Source organism: Megalobrama amblycephala, linkage group LG16 (assembly GCF_018812025.1).
Source record: "Megalobrama amblycephala isolate DHTTF-2021 linkage group LG16, ASM1881202v1, whole genome shotgun sequence".
NCBI lineage: Eukaryota > Metazoa > Chordata > Actinopteri > Cypriniformes > Xenocyprididae > Megalobrama > Megalobrama amblycephala.
In genome coordinates this window covers 23,127,447-23,148,378 of record NC_063059.1, presented here as the reverse complement: position 1 = coordinate 23,148,378, position 20,932 = coordinate 23,127,447, and the positions used below count along the sequence as shown (strand labels likewise).

Genomic DNA, 20,932 nt, shown 5'->3' with positions numbered 1-20,932 from the left:
ATCCCAGTTCCCTGACCTGAAACCTAAAGAAAATGAGTGGAGTGAACTGAAGAGAAGAAGCACCAACATGGAGCTGGAATCTGAAGGATCTGGAGAGATTCTGTATGAAGGAATGGTCTCCTCAGGTGTTCTCCAAACTCATCAAGCATTATAGAAGAAGACTCAGAGCTGTTATCTTGGGAAAAGGACATTGCAATAATTGGGTGTCAATAATTGTGGCCAACATGAACTAGAGAAAAACATTTATTTCATAATGAGCTTTTCCACCCATTTTCAATTGTTTTACTTAAATTAAAGGTTAGAATTGAATAGAATTAGGTTGTGAATTTTTTGAATGAAAGATCAAAAAGATAAACAATGCAGATTTATTTTCACAGCCACTATTTGTGGAGGACACTGTATATATAGCCACTTAAAATATAAAAAGTATAATTTATATAAAAACAGAGGGCTAAAATCAGCCTACAAAATGACAAAAAGTCCTTTTATTTTTAAATTATGGCAGTTTTTAATGTAATAATCCTACTAACATTAAAAGTGGACTTTAACATCACAAAATAATTCATGACCCATTTAAATACACATTATTCCTCACAGCTAAAAGAATTATTGCCATATTAGGGTCAGAAATTATTCAGCATTATTAATAGGTATTAAAGGAGTAATATTATTCTGAGGAGTTCTCTAGTATATGTGAGGTAAAGTGAGCTCATATCATATTATATTAAATTTGATATTATGTCTTTACCACATCTACCAACGGCCATTTGCCAGTCTATCAATGGTAGAGTAATACAATTTTTTTCCTCAATCAAAAGGCAGATTTGAGGTAGTCTGTGAGTTATGAAAGCAATGTAAAAATGTTACAAACAAACATGAGTTATTTGTTTTCACAATCAAAGCACAAAAGCTCTGGCTCCCTCTGCACATGATATAATGCCAGAGACATCAAGAGCAACTACAAAAAGCCACAGAACAGTTTGTTCTGTTTAGACAGCTTTACCACTGCAAGCCGAACCAGCTCTAATATACTGTCTATCCTTACAAAAATGTTAGATCTAGCCCATATCACCAGGGTAAAATTCAATCTGTGTGTTTGTGTGTGTGCTGTAACTCCAGCAATGACAAAAAGCTCAGAGCAGTAATGAAAACGCTGGTGGAATGGTCCACAGGTGCTGAGTTCTGCAGCATGTTTTCAACTGTGCTGCGTTTACTGAGATAAAGCAGACTTTGCAATCAGCCGGTGATGAATGGGCCGTGATAGAGCTGAAATTGCTCTTCGGTGGCTCTTTAATGCGGCCAAAGTCTTTGTATATCTTTAAAGAGGAATAAACACATGGTGCAAACTTCTCCCCAGTCCTCCAAGCTGTAACATCAAGCACATTAACAATAAAAGATCTGAGAGAAACTAATCGTTCCACCTGTATTCCACTCGTTCCTCTAGTGAAACACACACATGCACACTCTCCCTGACATAATCATCTCTACTGCACAGTAGTTTGTATCCAAAAACCTGCTGAAAACACCAGCATATGTTGTGTTGGATGCTGGTGTGCTGATGTTCCCACCAGACTTTTAAACAAACTGCAGCTAAGGAATATTCTGAGTTAAATCAAACTTGAAGTCAGCATGAAATGAAAATTGTGATCACCTTTTCTTCCCTATTGTGACGTATATATCCAAGTAAAATGGCTTCTTGAACAAGACAAAATATTTTGTCCATCGGGAGTTGATTGAAATTGCTGGATCGTTGTTGTTTGCTAACTGATCTTTGACAGGTTTCTGGAGGGGGGTAAATATTGTTCCAAGACTTCTTCTCGCCCAATGCCACTAGCAAAGTTTTGTTCAGGTTTTTCAGCAGTTCTTTATGCTTATCACATCATCAGACTTTTTTTATTCATTTTTTATTACCTTATACGTCCAAAACTGTATTTTTCACTGAAAAAAATTATCATATTGTTGCAACATTTTACCAAAATCAACATTTGGTCAAAATCTTGTTTTATAAAAGATGAAGTGCTATGCAGGCTATTTAAGACAATATTGGCTGATTAGACGGCAATACTGAGCTAAACTGCAAACTGTTTGCCCTCTCTCTCTTCACCGTTCCCACATCTCAGACCTCAAATACATACAATATTACCCTTTATAGACATAGTTTTTAAAGGAAACACTGTACAGTACTTATTGAAACAACCAGTTATTTATTTACACCCCCATAAAAACACTGGATCTATCACTGAATCAACTCATTGGATCTATGCAAATTCCATAGGTGACCTATTTTGATCTCAAAAAGATGAACTGTTATTGAAAGTTGAGGAGTTTGCATCTATGCATCATTCATCAGGTATAAATTGTGACTTAAGAAGATTTCCCCATCTGTCCTCAACAAGGCCACTTTACACCAGCTATTTATTGGTTTTCGAGCACTTCTTGCATGGCCCCTCTCATTCTCAGTCGTTTTATTCCTCTCTCTTTTCTAGTGAGGGATGACCCAGCCAGATATGCGACATCCAGCCTAAGGCTGTGGAGAGCCTCTTTTTTTCTCATCACTATACAGTGTACGAGAAGATGAGAAAATTGCCCCCAGATAACAGCCTAGCGGATTACATCTTCAATTGGTGGTTGCTGCTCCAGGACATGCTATCACACGCATACTTGTTAGTTTCCACTCATCTCAGAGGGAAAAGTCTTTATTTAGATCAGTGCTGAACCCTGAGGTGATTAGAGGCTAGACAGAGAGTTTTGGGAAGCTAAAGAGAGACTCCTTCAAAAAGGAGCTACTTTATGTCATTCCCAGGGGGTGTGTGTAAATCTCTTGGCTAAATCATTAGGGTGTGTCCTCTACTGAGGAATGTGGACCAGGGTAGAAGACAGGACTTACCAGGATGGTAGTTATGGTGAGAGTGGTGTTGAATAGTGTGTCTGTCACGTTAAGTGATGGAAGCTTCTTCTCCATAGACAGTCCATGCTCTGAATGCCACTGACCGATCTGTAGGAGAAACACACTGAGAGTTATACCAAGGCTTCAAGCAAACTATGTGTAGTAGATGATCCAATAACATAAAAAGAGCAACCATTAATCCTTAAAGGGATAGTTCACCCAAAGTGAGAGTTCTGTCATAATTTACTCACCATCAGGTTGTTTCAGAAAGAGATGTTAGACTACAGAGCTCCCAAAATAACAAAAAAGCACCATGAAAGTATCACAAAATTAGTCTATATGACCCATGCATTATATTTCATGTCTTCTGAAACCACAGTTTTACACTTTGTGTGAGGCGCATACCAACTTTTCATTTTTTATTCACTGAAACCTGTCCCCTCCATCAGTAACTCTCAAATTTCTATTGCATTTGCACATACTCTATTCAAATATGCACTTCAAAGTGCAAATGGCACTGGTTCTTACATATCTCATTACTGCAACAGTTTGAATATGCAGATGTGCAAATAAAATTTCCCAGTTAAATGTCGCTTGTTCCTTACAAAATAATTAAAAAAGAACCATTTATGAATTGGTTTATTGTTTTTTACACATTAGAATTCAAGACATTACATTGGTTATTTTAGTAGCATGAAAAACAGAATGGTTATTCAAACTGGGAATAAATTATATACAGAAAGCAAGCAAAGAACATTCCCCATCATTAAAACGATCCATGACTTCAGTCTAGTGAGAGTGCACAACTTGCGCAAGACAGAAGTCATGGATCTCTTTAGTAATGGTGAACGTTCTTTGCTTGCTTTCTGTATATAATTTATTCCCAGTTTGAAATTTTGTTTAAAAAACAACACAAAACTCCCCTGAAGCTCTCTACACCGTAAAATGAAAATCTTGCTTACTTTGTATCTGTACTTTGTTGTTTATGATGAGAGAATTTACAAGAGTGAGCATGCACACTAAACAAAACTCAGGCGTTTTCACCAGTGACTCATGTAAATGATTGACCATTGCATTCATAAGCTCAACAGAAACGTGTGATTGGTTATAATGCTCAATGCTGCAAAGAATATGTAAAAAGAAATCTGATGCAATGTGAGCCGATCTATATGTAATGCCACAATCAAAACCTTTCATTCATTTTCACATTTCATTTCAACAACAATCATAATAGATTTAATTTAAGTGTGTTGGTGTCTTTTGCCCCCTATTTTGAATTTTTCTGCATGAAACTACCTCAGTGAGACTTATAATATTCCACCTAAATATAGTCTAAATAAAGGGGAAATGACTTTTGCATACTACACAAGGACATTTTTTATCGGCATAACGTAGTACATCTTGAACAAGGACATATATGCAATGCAATGGCACACTATTATTATTATTATTTATTCTGTATTTGATTTATATTTAGATTTTACAACTTTATTTTATATTTTAAAATTATATATTTGAGTTGTTTTTGGAGTTGTATTTAAGCTTTTCATTGCACAATGTAACCCTTACTCAGTACATCTGACAAACTTGAAAAATGTGATTTGGGGGAATTTTGGTGGCATTTTTGCCCCAAGCCCCTGTTAATGTCCAATCCTGCAAATGAGTCAAACAGACTATGTTTATGGTACTTTTATATTGTTTTTGTTTGTTTGTTTTTTGAAAGCATAATTCCCAGTTCCTATTCACTTTCATATTAAAAAGAATGACCAGGATATGGTTCAAAAATTCTATTAATTTAGGTTCCACAGAAGAAATAAAGTCATACGAGCACGAAAGTAAATAATGACTATTTTAATTCTTGCATGAACTATTCCTTTAAGGCTCAATGTCAGGTGGAGGAGATTGCGGAAGAGAGCTTGTCGACACACACACAGAACAGTAAGAACACTTTAAAGGAAGTGGCGAAGGGACATGCGCTCAATCAGAGATGCAACAGAATGCATTCATTAACTCAATTACACCCCAATTCTCTGAAGCGAGCCAATGTCCTCATTATCATTCCGGTTTTGGCTGGCACCCCTCTGCTAGACCGCCTATATGGGGGCCACACTACCTTTAATGGGAGGCTGAGTCTCCACCCAGCACACATGGCAGTCCTAAATCACCCATCATTTTTATTTTTATTATAATTACAAAGCTGCATGGTTCACTGGGCCTCCTGCTCGAAGTGTTCTGCAGAGGTGGCGCTCTATTTATCTTTCCTTCACTACCTGATCCCCAGCATTTCTGTAGACCCAAACGACACAGGGGAGGATGCTGCAGCACTGCGCCGGATCTAAAATTACCTGCTCTCTGAGATACGAAGATGTCAAGGGCCACAAACAGGGGAGAAAGTGAGCCACAGGAAGCTTTTTTTTTTGTTCAAAGTGAGCGTATAGAAGCAAAAACAATCTAGTAGTGTGACTTTATGGATGCTACAGTCAGAGAAACAGGAACATTCCCCCAGATCCTGCATGCATAGGTCACCTTGCTTGAAATATTCCTAAAATCAAGGGCAAAATACATCTGCTCTAGCTTGACTTTTATGTTGCAAAGGAGAGCAGCTGCTCAAGATTGCACTGATCCTCATGAGATCGCAAAATGCTGAGGATAATCCTTTCGTAAATAGCTCAACATTCTTTCAACAGTAAACCTGTTTCTCAAAACACACTACGAAAACTATTTTCTTAATCATTACTTTTGTCTTGTTTTCCAGGTGAATTATCCTGAATACAAGATATATTTACCTGAGAAGCAAAACAGATGGAAGATAATGAGACATGCTTTCAGAGAATGTATATCTCTGATATATTCAAGTTTTTATTTTTTTTTTTTGCCTCATTGGCATTTCTTTTTTAAGCATAAATCTAAAAAAAAAATGGTTATGCCAAGATAAAATAAAAACAATCTGACAATGAGATAACAAAAAATAAACTTAATTTAAGTTTTTTCTCTTAAAACAAGGCATTTCTTTTTTAAGCATAAATCAAACAAATTTCTGTAACGTTAAAATAAAACAAACAAACGTATAAATTAGTAAAATAAAATACAAATATAAAATAAAATTTCCCAATGGGATAATGAAAATAAAATGAATATATTCTTTGAAAACAAGTCTTAATGTCTTAATTATAACAATAATAAACATTTTTGTTTCTCAAGTGAATCTTGTGTAGAGAATAAGGAAAGAAAAGTTTTGCAGTAAACATAGTAAGAGATGAAGAAAGGTGAAAGTAAGAATGCAAGAAAACCAGGAATCAAAGATTTCCTCTGAGAATATGATCAAAAGATCCTGTTTTCTATTTCATTCCCTCCTCGTCTCTGTGGTAGAGATACCACCTTACTCTCACAAATGAAATCCAGCGGCAGCCAAACAGCCTTGATGGCTCTGCGGAATCAGAACCCACAGCTCCAAACCATTTCAACTGAGAGAGGGTGCGATTTCAAGAACAATTAGGATTTATTAGGAGAGACATTAAGAAAAGAGAGGAGGAGGATGTGTAGGCAGTGAGTGCAGTCAGGGACAGTGAGGGACTGTGCAGTAAAGCTGTGGGCAGAAAGAGAGTCTGGATATTGTCCAATAGGGAGGAACTGCTCTGAGAGCAGCCATCTACTCAGCACAAACAGCTTTTTGACAAACATCAAGAACAAAACATGCCCAGAGTGGCAAACTAGAGTAGACACGCACTCATGCGTGCACACACACACACACACACACACACACACACACATTAATCCTTCTTCCAAAACATGTTTTTGTCTTACACTGATTCACTATGGTAAGCCTATTATAAGCATCTATATTATAGACTGTACATGTGGTTTTTGCGGGAATTTGCATACATACGATACTCGCCATTGCGTGTATTGTCATATCCGTAAATAGAGAAAGTTTGCTCTGGCTATTTTGACGTGTGTATGGTGTGGGAGTGCAACAGTTTAGTTGTCACAACGAGCAAGAAATGTTGACATGGAGCATGCTAAATTTTGAACCTCTGAGGAATCACCTGTTTTTGACAGTTTGCTGACAAAAAGAGATGGCAACAATCACAGAGTTCGTAATAAAACGAGAATAAACATTGGCTTGGCTTTTTGGAGATGGAAGAACTGAGGGATTTCAAATGTTGCAAAAGCGACGCATATATATTGCCATATGGAGCGCTCTAACAGAGTTCATTGTAAAGCATTATTTATTATGAAGGGTCATATTCATCCACACCAAAACAATGTTCTTCCGCAAAATACATGCAGTTTTGTTTTTAACCACTAGAAGGCCAAACGTTATACAGTGTGCCTTTAAATTTAAACTGAAATTTAACTAAGCTGGATGACGACATCATTGTTTTCTGCAGAACTGCTTTATAGATGAAATGAACTAATTTGATAATCGATTATCTTTACAACAGAACTTAATCAACACCTAACCGACTTCAGATGAACAATGACACTATTTTCTTTTAAAGCTGCTGTACAGCCAAAATGAACTCTGAATTTCGTTGAATCATTTTCCTGTTATCACTGTAAAGCTGATTTGTATAAATAAAGGTGACTTGACTTGACTTTAAATGGGGACATTCAATATACTTTTATTGTTTTAATGTAACTGACATGGTTGCCCATAGCAAAACTATAACATTAATGACACAGAGAAACAATATTGTTGGACTCACTTTCAGAACAATTTTTCCAGCTGATGAATGATAAAAAAAAAACATTGACAGCCAATCATAATCCAAAAAAAAGCTCAAGCGTTTATAGCAGCAGACGACATAACTGCAGCACACTCTTATAATAAACAGAAAGTTATCATCCGTTAGTGTTAGAAAGTTATCGTCTGCTAATATAGTTATTATATTTATCGTTCTTGGTGTAAACAGGCATTTAAGGTAGTATACTTTATCCTTTAGTATGAGCAACAGTACATGTGAAAAATACAAAAAAATGCATGCTTTTCCCGAGAGAATCTAATGAAAACAGCCTAAAGTTCAATGGCACCATTTGAGCGTTTGACCATGATTCCCTCTGATTTAAAGGTGAATGGGTTGCACGGTTTAATACCCTTAAAGGTCTTTAGTCCGTTTCATGCCTATGGTATAAATAATTACAACAAAGGCCCAGCAAGTGACTCATTTTCTACACTGGGCCCCTAAGAGGCTATAAGGGAGCAGTTGTGGTAATTAAGTGTGTAAAATGAGAGCAACAAGCCAAGGTAAATGGGAGTAACTGGCTGAGCAGGAACCATATCCTGTTCATTTAAACAAGTCGCGATTAATCAAGAGCTTTGAGTGCTTGTCATTAATTACCGCTGACAAGTACACAATATCAAAGTCAAATTTGAGCTCCACTGCTTGTACAAACGGTACTTACAGCATCCTGTATGCCTGATCAAAGCCTGTAATGTACTCAGGGACAGACTTCTCAAGTTCAACATCAGTCAGTCTGCTTTAGTCTGCAGAGGTGTTCTAGTAGGTTTATGTCTTAGGAGAGTTTTTTCCACTGTTATGCTATAAAGAAAGTTGTGTGGAAGGTTGCAGAGGAGAAAAGTAAAGAAGAGGTACAAATGTACAACCCTGCATGCGTTTTAGCTTTCTGATAATGTCAGGTTAGTGGTTGTCAGCAATAATCATAGAGCCCCATACCTGCTACATATGCAATTATCACCTCAGCTGTGCTGACACACTCCTTCACACTTTATCTGTCTCTCATCTCATCTCATCTCTCTTTTTTTTTTTCTTTTTTTTTTGCTTTTCACATGCTTCGCTATAAATCTGCCCAATAATGGAAACCAGTGGGGTGGCTGAAACAGGCAGGCAGAGTCTGGTATATTCTGTGAATGGAGGCATGAAGGAGTCAACACAGATCAATACAGTAGTGTGGGAAAGATGGAGGAGAGGAAGAAGGGACGACGGATAAACCTTAGAAAGCACTGCAGCTGCAGAGATAACATGAATGCCTATTGTGAGCTGCCACAAGCATTCAGTCAGTTCTTGAATGGAGTTCAAACTAATAGGACAAAAGCAACTGTATCTATGTGTGACTTGTCAAACCACTATCAAACTATCAGTGTATGAGTCCAGGGTCTCAGGAGTGTGTTTGAATGTGAAGTGGGTGTATACAGTGGTTGAATGACACTATCTTCGTGTGGAGCACTGCCAAGCGGCCACACTACAAAGTGTCATCGCACCAATCTGTGAGTGTTCTTCACAAACCCAGTGACCCTGTGACCCGCAACACAAAAACAAGTCCACATTGTCTCGTTTGATGGCTGCCCATTGCCGTTTATTTAGAGGCCAGAATTCCCTCCTCTCATGTGGAACGAGGAGAATGTCACACCTGCAGTCATTAGCAGGAAACATACGGCCGACGGATAAAGAGTTAAAGGCTGGTTGGAAAGGTCAGGTGGGTATACTCCCTTTCAAGAAGTGACCTTTTACTACAATCAAAATTTCAATTTGCAGCGCATAACCGCCAACAGAAAAACATTTCTTGTTATTCCCAAATAGCTGAGCCAATTTCAACATTCATTATTTGACATTATCCGCTTGCTGCAGGGCCAATGCCATAATGAGGAGACACTGGAGATCAGAGCCTGTCAAGCTCCACCCAAAGCGAAGCTCACATCAAAGCTTTCTACAGACACACACTCAACAATGCTCAGCCGAAGCCCCCACTGTCCAGATGCTAACACTGAAAGGAAGGAGGGGAGATATGCTGAGCCCAAATCCTGCATACTGCCTAGTCCCATTTTTATCATTCCTCATTTATTCCCTATCTCTGCTATAGCTCTTTCCTCCTCCAACTCTATGAAGGTCCTGACTGGCTGTGCATGGGTAATGGCGAATGGAGAAATCAATTTCAAAGTACTTTAGCAGCATGATTGTTATATGTACAATATTGGCAAAGCAGCAGCAACAACAGCAGTGACAAGTAAAGAAAAGAAAAGGAAAAAGAAAAAAGTATTAATTATAAAGGTTTAAAAGGTATAAAAATATAAAAATATAATAAAAAATAAAAATATTAAAATATAATAACAAAAATAACAATATTATGCAATTATGTCAAAAACAGTGACAAGTAAAGAAAAGAAAAAGAAAAGAGTATTAAATGATAACAAAATTAAAAAAGGTGGTAATGAATAATACTAATAATACTACTACTACTACTAATAATAATAATATAAAAAATAAAATATATAAATCAATTTATAAAATTGAATGAAAACAATATATATATATATATATATATATATATATATATATATATATATATATATATATATATATATATATATATATATATATATATATGTGTGTGTGATACTTAGCTGCTCTACCAGGAGAATCCAGCAAATACAAAAACACACTAGACTTATGTCTCAATATATCCTTGAAGGGCATAGGGAAAACAGGATTTTCCTTGCTCTTTTCATTGCACTATGTAGAGATAGTCTGACATTCATAAAGCAAAGCTCCCTCTTCACACCATGAAGCCCATTTATGGAAGCGTAAGCTCTTCTCTGAGGTGGGGTGATGTAATAATTACTAGAGCTTTTTGTGATTTTAATCCCATCTGAATTGGCCATGTCAGTAATTTTCCTCGATTTTTTACAGACTGTGAATTTCAGATTACAATGTCTTTCACCTTAAATGCTTTGTTAAAAATAACCACAAAACAGTCCTGTGAAAACCGAAATGCTATGAATTTATGCTCATGCCTATTTAACTTTATTTAACCTTTAACTTGTACATGAGGTTCTCCAAGTAGCTCAAGCAGACGTTAGTCAATGAGAAGACAGCTCAGAATATAAAATAAAAAGCGACAAGGATTAATGAGTTTTTGTGTGGTCACTCAGATCACTTTTCTATTGTAAAGATGCTGCATGTGTCATGACCTTGATCATAATACAGTAATTTAAGAGTTATTAAACTAGAATTCTTTAATGCATATTAGATTTTTACATATGAAAAGAGGGAAAGGACTATGTGATGCCTTTTGGATAATTTATATGTAGTGGTAAATGTGATTTATATGGGATTTGGATGATTTGTATGGAGTAGTAAAAACAGAAAAGTACATTTACAGTCATTTTAAGACTAGATCTGAGTGAAGAGATGAAGATAAAAGGAGGAAGTTGGTAAGGAAGTGAAAGTGAAAATTAAATGTCCTGAAAACCAATCCTGCATCTATACAGACGCAAATATGTGTCATGGCATCAATTTCACAACCTTTAGCACTTAATAATGGATGACAATATCACATATTTCAACAGTATTTTACATACAAAAAGTGAATAGCCAATCATAACATGCATCATTATTCATGACATATTAAAGGTGCAGAAGCAAGAACAACCTGTTTAATTCTAACACCATGACATAAGACGTGATGTGATAAGATTCCAGTGACAGGCAAATTGTCTGTCCACACCAGACATGACAAGGCTACAAGATGTGACAAAATCAATCACAAATCACAGCCAATCAGAAGAGCGTACAATCTCTCAATCTCTCTCACATACAATGGCATGGATAACAGAATCCCCTGCTGTTCGTTGCATTTGCAGCTGGTTAGGACAAAAAAATGTTAGAGAGAAAGTAGAAAATGGTCTACAGGACGTCCACGGACTCCGCACCCTCCTACCTCCCCTCTCTCTTACGAGTCTACGTGCCATAAAGGAGCCTCCGGTCTGTAAGTGAGCAACACCTCATTGTAGCAACACAGAAAGGCACAAAATAACTCTCAAGAACATTCTCGTTCACTGTTCCTTGCTGGTTGAGTGATCTTCCCAAACTTATCTGGACTGCTGAATCCCTGACAATTTTCAAGAAATAGCTAAAAATCATCTCTTCCGTGAGCACTTAACTGCAGCCTGCTGAATTTCACTCTTCCTTCCCTATTTTATCCCTCCCTATTCTAGCTTCTGGACGATGGCTGAACTTTGTATTAAAAGCATTTCTCATGTTTATTGCCTCTTTAGTTGAATCGCTTGGTGTATTTCTTCAAAAGTCGCTTTGGATAAAAGCGTCTACTAAATGAATAAATGTAAACATAAAATTTCCCAACAGTTGTAGTTTCTGGAAACTTTAACATTATAAGACAACTGTACTTAATTGTATAAAGTAGCTCCTCCATACTTCTTTTGATATATCTATACAGCCAAGACTAAGTCCACACAGAGAAGCAAAGACACATAAAGAAAGACTACAATCAAACAGTCTTTATCTGTCCTCGGAAAGTCCACGTTCACACAACCCCCCCTCACTTTAATTACCAAAAACACTCACTGAATACAAAAATATTGGCTTTAATGTCGGTTGCTAAAAGGAGACGAGTCTTGTGTGCCTCTCCAGCTTCTTTTCAAGTCAGAGTAGTTACTGGCTCTCATGACCTCGGGACTTTTTCAGACTCTCATCTCTCTGTATCTGTTTTTCTCTCGCTCTTCATTTTCTCAGGAGCAGAACACAGTGTCTGCAGTGTTAAAAAATTGAGTTTGTGTTGAGCAATTAGTCATAAAAACAAGGTCAGAGGATGATTCGTAGGCCAGATGATGGTCCAGGTAAAAGCTCAAGGGGAAAACAACACTCTTAAGTCCCTGATATACTCATGGTGAAGTTCTTTTTTGTTCTTTGCTTAGGGGTAAAAAGAAGTTAGAAATACCTTTGCAGTGATATACTGTTAGTGAACATCCCGACGCCCCCCACACTGCTGGGTGTGGTGTTTAGATGAATATGTAAATATGTGCTTTTCCCTGAACAACAAGATAAAACAACAAAAATAAGAAAACAGCAGTTAAGAAAGCATCTGATTATAGCGAAGTGCATTTGTTTGCACAAGCACTGCAATTCGGCACTCCAGTCAAGTTACGTCACGTTTATTTATATACCACTTTGTACAACAGACTGCTTTAATGCAAGCCGCTTAAACATGAAAAAACAGTGTCAGTGCAGGTTTTAATTAGAAGTACAACTTCAATTTCTACTATAAACACACAGTGTGAGTTTATATTTTTGCTTGCGTCTGACCTTGACAGACTGAACAGAAGAAATTAACTGGAAAAGATTTCCACGTCAAAGAGGGCAGAGTCTCAGTGCACACCATTACATATTCATCACAGACCAATTGTTGTTCGAAGGTGTTTACCAGCCAGAGTGAACTTTCCCGGAAATTTTGCTTTGGCAAGCTGTTTTAAACTTCAGAAACAAACTCCAAACCAACATAGTTTTGGCCTTATTTTGACTGAAATGACATCAGACCAGTTCGTTCATCAATTTCTCTTGAAGTATATTGGGGCTTTTAAGAGACCTGACATCACACGGTGTGTTTCTACTCTCACAAATACCTCTCAATCGTTTACCTCCTACACTACTAGAGTTTTGATCATTCAGCGTTCCTTCATATTTCATCACATCCATGTTATTGCTCTCCCCAGGCGGGCTCACGCACTGACACAAATTGCGTACATTACAGAGGAATGTTATGGCTGCTGTGACAGTTTTATTGCCGCTCAGATGAAGACATAAACGGGTAATTCATGATTTCTATCAGAGATAATGCTGAAGTCCTCAAAATGCTCCTCAACTTCCATTTCTCCAAATTCTGTCAGAAGCACGTTTTTATACTGGCACCAAACTGTATAGTATGTGAGAAATGGGTACTTCGGAAATAAAAATATCACTCTGAGAAGCTCTTTAAACGCTTTAAAATGTGAGGAACTTGTGCCTTATGGACTAAATCGACTGGTCTCAAGTTGATTTGCAAGGCTCTTGCCAAAGCAGCTGGTGTGGTATGATATCTTTCAAGACAAGGAGCGAATTCATAGTTTAACTCCCAGCGTGTGTTAGGAAGTGTTGACTCCTCTCCAATGTTCTATGTGGGGTGCAAACTTGACGGAGCTTAGCGACTACTGTTGTCTTTAGCCAGTCTGATAAAAACACACATAAGACGCACGGGCCTAATAAATGAGGTCTCGTGCTGGGAGGATAAAAAAACAAATTCAATTGAAAGGAAGAGCAAGAGAACAGAGCCAGGCGAACATAATCGAATTCATATAGCTGTGTGTGTATTAAAACAGCCTGCTGTGAGTGTGTATCAGTGCTGGGGAGAAACTAAACTAAAATTAGCGATGCTACCAGCCACATTCATCAGGAGCATGACAGTGCTTGGTTGTTTAAAAATGCATCTTATCCTGTAGCAAGCTAACCTTCCCAGCAAAAAGCAGTAAAGTGCTACAAAATGCTATGTTGAGGTTTGTAAATGTATGGCGAATACAGCTTTACAACACTCTCCTCTTTCAACAAACCTTTCAATCCAGTTCATTCAGATGGCCTGTGCGTATAAGTCATGTCCATTATCTTTTTTAAGTGAAATACTTCTTCAAATATGCAACAAAATTGAGGATGCACTGACATCTCTACACCCAGCTTTACAGTCAAACAAATTGAAGTAATAATCAAAGTGAATCTATTCTTTCAGACAAATTCGATTTGTTTTCTCAGCTGGTGGGATGCGACCCAAATGTGGGTTGCAAGACTGTTTGTGTCGTCAAAGAAACAACAGCAACCATAACAAAAAACATTTCTATATATTTTTTCTGATGTGAGACTTTTATTTTGAAAGGCGTGCCTGAAAGTTGTTGACTCTTCTGTCAGAAGTAAAACGTGCCTGAGAAAAACGAGTTGCCTGATTCACTATCTTCTGTCAGATGAGATGTTGTCAGTCTATATGTTAGTGTGATTATTCTAACATTATTTTCGTTACTAACTTGTTACTAAATAAAAAGTCTCTCTGCTGATTCGAAAACATACAAATTAAAAGCCTTGAACCACTTAATTAAAATGAACTGTCCAACATTAAACTGAATTTACAGAACCGACTTAAACACATTCAGTTTATTGCACAGGTTTAATTGGACAGTTCATATTAAGCGGTTTACTGCTTTTAATTTGTATGTTTTCGAGTCAGCAATATAAATCATAAAAAAATACATAAATAATAAAAAAGAATACTACACAAAAAATACACTATAAAAAGTGACCAACAGTTCAGATGTGCCAACATAAAATAATATTATCTAATTTAATAAAATTAAGTAAAAAAAGCAAAGCTACTGTACATTTTTAAATTAGCTTGCCCAAAACTGATGTGTACAACATGAAGGGAGTGTAAGATAAGTCCAGGGCCTGATGCCGCCTACTCAGAAGATGAGCTCTGTCGCCGAGGGGGGAATCAAAGTGGGACAAATGCGAGGCGGGAGACGCGGCCTGTACACGGCAGGAGAAAAATCCAACAGTTGAAGCCTCTCCTTCAGGGAAGAGGAGCTATTCCTCCCTGCTGGCAGGCCTCCTCTGCAGGTGGTATAATCTCAGGCCTTGATTAACTACTTCTATTACCAAACTTAATTACTAAATCGTCAAGAGTGGCCTGCGCTGGCGTGAGCAGACCAACCCCCCGCAGCAAGAGAGACAAACAAATAAACAGCAGCGCGGCTCTGATAGCCAGCTTCTGACTGCTATTAGGCTCCACAGAGCTCAGGCTAATTAAGAGCCCACGATGCTATCGATGGGGGAAATAAAGACAATTGACAATCGCCTCTTGCAAACCCAGGGAGAAAGAGGCAGGGCTGAGACCTGCTGGGCAAATGGGCTGGAAGTGTGTGTGCGTGTGTGTTTTTGCATAAAAATATGTGGGTGGTTTTTAAAAAAGCTGCATCAACAGTGCAAACATGCTTTTGCTGAATCGCTGCTCTAAGGGTACATAGGCTGGCGGGGTGCCCAAACAAACCAACCGCCTTTCTCATGGATCCTGAAGGGCATTTCCGCTCGGCTTGCCCCCTGGGACACAACGGCTACACTATCTAGTGTACGGAGCAATGTCAATGAGATCACGCCACATCATCTCTGGAGCTCACAACAGAAAAAAAAAAACCTTTCCACACCATGTCCTTGGACAGAGCCCATTTTAGACTGAAAAGGTGTCTCATAATTCTGTCTGTCCCATTCTGTACAACAACTTCATCCTAGAAGTGGCTGAATTAAACTGTCCATTTAGTGAAAACTTCGCAGGCCAATGGAGGACACCATCTGCCCACGGTTGCAAAGCACCGACTCCTTATTAGCTTGGGCGATATCGCTCATTATCCCCTCTCATAAAAAGATAAACGTAGGGTGTCTTGAATTAAAGCACATTCTCTTGAAAATATTTACTAGTCTGAACAGTCTTTTCATCGCTCGTTTAGTGGAGAGAGAGGAAACGCGTGGGTGAGAATGCCAGTCGGAAGCTGCTAAGCTGAGCGCTGTGTGGTGTGGACATGTTTAATGGGGTCTCTTTATGGAGATGACTGGTGAAACTTATGACAGAGCAGTGGGAGAGAACATGCCAGATCAGACAGGGAAAGCCAGGGGAACGTCAGGCCTGCTAAAACTGAGGAATACGGCGAGGCTGCGGTGACCTTCTTAATGGCGCACATCTTCTGGCTTTCAATGAAATGCTGAGTGGGCTAACTACTTTAGACAGCAGTAAGACAAATGTTCACGCTACTGCTCCCAAAAGCTACTAATAAACCATATGCATCATATATGGAGGGGACAGGTGGAAGATGTGCCCACCATTTCATTATGTCATTAAATAGCTCACAATAAGGATGTGTCGATTACTGTCTAAAATGGAAGAAAACATTTCTAGCTCTTGAGCAGGAGTTTATTTTGTTTGTGTGATATAATGAGAGATTTTTTTTTTCGGCAGTTGTTGTGGTTGCTATCGGTTGCACAAAATGACAAGCCATGTTCTCCATGCTCCAATCTATTCCTTTTCCAATCTGTCAGAAAATTCGCTATCCATTCCAGTAATACCTAAAAAGAAAATGCAAATAGATGAGTTCCCAGTGTTGTACTTTTACAAATATAGAGCTGCAATTTTGATGAAATAAAATTAATAAAATAAAACAGACTAGAATACATATTCTCTCACACTCACAGCAAAATTAGTACTGGACCAGCAAGTCATGCTTGGTTTCATTCCCTGTCCTCCAAAATCAAAGGTGGATGAAGTTATCAAATTAAGTTCATTTGAGCACTTGAATTGGTTATCAAGTAGGATCGCTCCCTCAAATAAGTGCATAACAAGTTAATTAGAACTTGTTTTGTTGAAAAACAGGCAGTCAATGTGCTATTGAAACATGCAGATGAAATGATTTTGGACATTTTTAATACACAATGCAATGATGAAATTTCAGTTTTGACAAAAGAAAACCCCAGTTTTCTTGATGTTCCAGGAACGTTTTTATAAGGTATAATGTTCCTCAAACGTTCTTTCAACTTAATTTTGATCTTAAATTCAACATGTAGAAACATTGATTTGTAACATTCCAAGAACATAAATTGTCCAGTTTCCTTAATGTTAGTAGAATGTTATTTAAAGGTTAGTATGATGTTCCTGAAACGTTCTTTCAATCATTCAAACATCTGCTGTGAACAAGCACTGAAAGAAAGAGAAATAAGAACACAAACTACAACTTTCTTCAGCCACAGCCTTAGATGAACTGAAGATAAAAGACATATAGGGCCCTATAATACACCCGGCGCAATGAGACGCAAGGCGCAGCGCAAGTGTGTTTGCTAGTTTGCGTCCGGCGCCGTTCGCGTTTTCCCGTTCAGCGCCACGTCCTTAAATTAGCGAGCGCATCTCGCTCTTAAAGGGAATGGGAGATGACACTCTGATTGGTTTATTGAACGTTACGCCCATTACTCATTAAGAGAAAAGGGACAACCCATTTCAAAAATGCGCCCCGGCGCACAGACTGTTTTTCCGTCGTTAAAATAGCAAAAGTGGATTTGGACACGCCCTGAGTGCACCTGCGCCGTGCGCTTTACACTTTGCATTTAGATCGTTAAAATAGGGCCCTAAATCTCTGAAGATCTGATTAAACAACTCCACAAACAGCATTACCAGCTTCACATATTACTAACCAGATTGACTTTATTTCTGTCACACGTCTACAGAAGATCTTATTGAGAATTAACAGGTTTAGATGTTTCGTTTGAGGTCACCATCATGGAGGTTGGTGGTTGCTTTAGTTGAGCTCTTGACCCCAGAGTATTGTGAAGTTGCTTCTTTATCAGCAATCACATGTTTTCAGAAAACATTTCTGTATTGATAAAGATCATCAACATGTCTGTATCAATAACAGACAAATGACTGCATAAAAGTGGTTTAATCAACTACTTTATTGTAGTTTTCTTTACTTTTGGTATTGAAGTGTTATGTGAAAAGGAAATAATATACTCAAATGTGATATAAACAAGTTTTAACACTGAACTGATTTATATTGGATTGTCCGAAACTATTTAGATGTTTAAACAAATTTAGCTGCATAATTTATTCATGTCGCAATGCATGCTGGGAGCTAGTGATGGCGAGATGAAGCCTCATGAAGCATTGAAGCTTTTCAGCCAAGTGGTTCACAAAAAGGTTCATTTCTCGAGGCTTCATTTGCTCACAATACCACCTGGTGGTCAAAGAGTGTAAAACAAGTAGATACATTACAGATGACCCGATGTGATCTGTGATACACTGTATTTTGCGGCAGTTATGGCCTAGAAATAACGGTGAAGAAAAAAATCAATTTCCACAAAGACTTATATATTTATTTGAATGTAATGTGTGTTTTCTGGTTGTATATAATGATTGTATAACATAAGTGTGTAATAAACGTATTGGCTTCAAATGAATGGGGCTATCAGATGTGTGTAAACAAATTCTTTGGTCATAACAGGCAGGAGGGGCGATATTATTATTCTAAAACCACAAATTCTGAGGGGATCCCATGTTTATATGTCTGTCAAAATGTCGCGTCAAGATTTGAACCGCATCTGGTTGAACCATTCGAACCAGTCAGGCAGAAGCAAGGATTCGAACGTCATCAATGACGTCATTGATCTAAAGCGATACAAGCCTCGATACGCGCTTCACTGAAAGCTTCCAAGGATTTCTCAACACACGCTCCGAAGCCTCGGCACAGACCGTAACATCACTACTGGGAGCCATGAATGTGTTTTGTATGCTGGCATGAAGCATGTCACCATTGTAGCGTTTCATATGCCGAATGTTGATGTCTGTGAGTGTATGACTGACACAAAACAATGTTTTAAACAAAAAGTTAACAATGACAGTGTTGCAAATGACATGTTTTACATTGGTTGAGTTTGATACAGCATTTCAATTTCTTAAGTTAGCAATTACAGGAAAAAAAGCAGTTGATTAAACCACTTTAATGTGGTCATATGTCTGTTATTAGGACAGACATGTTGAATTTCTTTATCAGTGCAGAAATGTTTTCTGAAAACATATGACTGCTGATAAAGAAGTAACTTTACAACAAGTAAAGAGATCTACTAAAGCAACCACCAACCTCCATGATGGTGACCTCAAATAAAACATCGAAACTTCTGTTAATTCTCAATAAGAACTTCTGTAGACGTGTGACAGAAATAAAGTCAGTCTGGTTAGTAATAAGTGAAGCTGGTAATGATGTTTGTGGAGTTGTTTAATCAGATCTTCAGAGATTTAATGTATTTTATCTTCAGTTCATCTAAGGCTGTGGCTGAAGAAAACTGTAGTTTGTGTTCTTTCTTTCAGTGCTTGTTCACAGCAGGTGTTTGAATGATTGAAAGAATGGTTCAGGAACATCATACTAACCTTTAAATAACATTCTACTAACATTAAGGAAACTGGACAATGTATGTTCTTGGAATATTACAAATCAACGTTCCTACAATGTTGAATTTTAGATCAAAATTAAGTTGAAAGAACGTTTGAGAAACATCATACTAACCTTCAAATAACATTCTACTAACATTAAGAAAACTGGACATTTTCATGTTCTTGGAATGTTACAGATCAACGTTCCTACAATGTTGAATTTTAGATCAAAATTAAGTTGAAAGAACGTTTGAGAAACATCATACTAACCTTCAAATAACATTCTACTAACATTAAGAAAACTGGACATTTTCATGTTCTTGGAATGTTACAGATCAACATTCCTAGAATGTTGAATTTTAGATCAAAATTAAGTTGAAAGAACGTTTGAGGAACATTATACCTTATAAAAACATTCCTGGAATGTCAAGAAAACTTTTTTACATTCCCAGAACCAACACTGAATATTTAGAGAAGGTTCTTATAACAAAATTCTGTTAGCTGGGACAACGCCCAAGCACTAAATAGTAAAATTACTTACAGTAAATAATTAACCAAGCTCTGAAGTGCAATGTTTAAAAAAGCTAACAGGCAAAAACAGCTTTATGAAAGCTCAAATAAACCTGTTATGACAGATTGCACTGTCTGTATCTTTGACTGCATGAACGCACTGATTTCGACAGAGTGGTTTTACATATGAAATGCTGTCAGTCACATACACCGCCGTTTCATTACTGATTATTTGTTGGAAAGTCCCGTCCATTTGAGAGATTTCCCCGATCATTAAACAGAGAAGCCAAGCTTCCAGGTGGGACAAAAATTCACTGATTGAAACCCAACTGTCCAATAATGTTTAGAGCCTTTTGTCCATATAACATTGATCTTTGCTCCATTAAAATTAAGTGTTCAGATATAAGCCACAGATTCCCTCTGATGCACGACTTCAAAATGAATTCATGGGCCATGCATCCACAGTAGGGGTGTAACGATTCACTCGTTTTCTCGATGCATCGATTACAAATCCTGATGAAGCATATGCATTGATCTTGAAACATGTTTTTTTAAATCGATTCAGTGCTTTAAAATATATAAACATTAAATTAGTACACTGTAAATTCAAATAGTATTCCTTACTATAAAAACACTAGTATGTTTACTTGATTTTAACCAAAATGTTGACTTTACTACAAATTTGTAATTGTTGCTGAAATTTTAGAACAGATAGTTCCCATAACTAATGTAATTTGAGTAAAATTACAAAAAAATTTCAAGACATGCCAAGACATTCCTCCACACAGTGCAGAATCACAC

At 37.5% G+C, this 20,932-nt stretch overlaps 1 protein-coding gene across 13 annotated transcripts in view; it reads right to left on the bottom strand.

Moving 5' to 3' along the window:
• The window catches only part of grik4 (glutamate receptor, ionotropic, kainate 4), a 388,678-nt gene that overhangs the window by 39,287 nt on the left and 328,459 nt on the right, over positions 1 to 20,932 (bottom strand). For all 13 annotated transcript variants that reach the window (XR_007180253.1, XR_007180254.1, XM_048159804.1 and 10 more), the window contains one exon: positions 2,888 to 2,995. Coding sequence is in view for 11 of the 13 variants with exons in the window: in XM_048159804.1 (XP_048015761.1) it covers positions 2,888 to 2,995 (108 nt within the window). In the remaining 2 variants the exon portion in view is untranslated. The remainder of the gene's footprint in view (positions 1 to 2,887; positions 2,996 to 20,932) is intronic.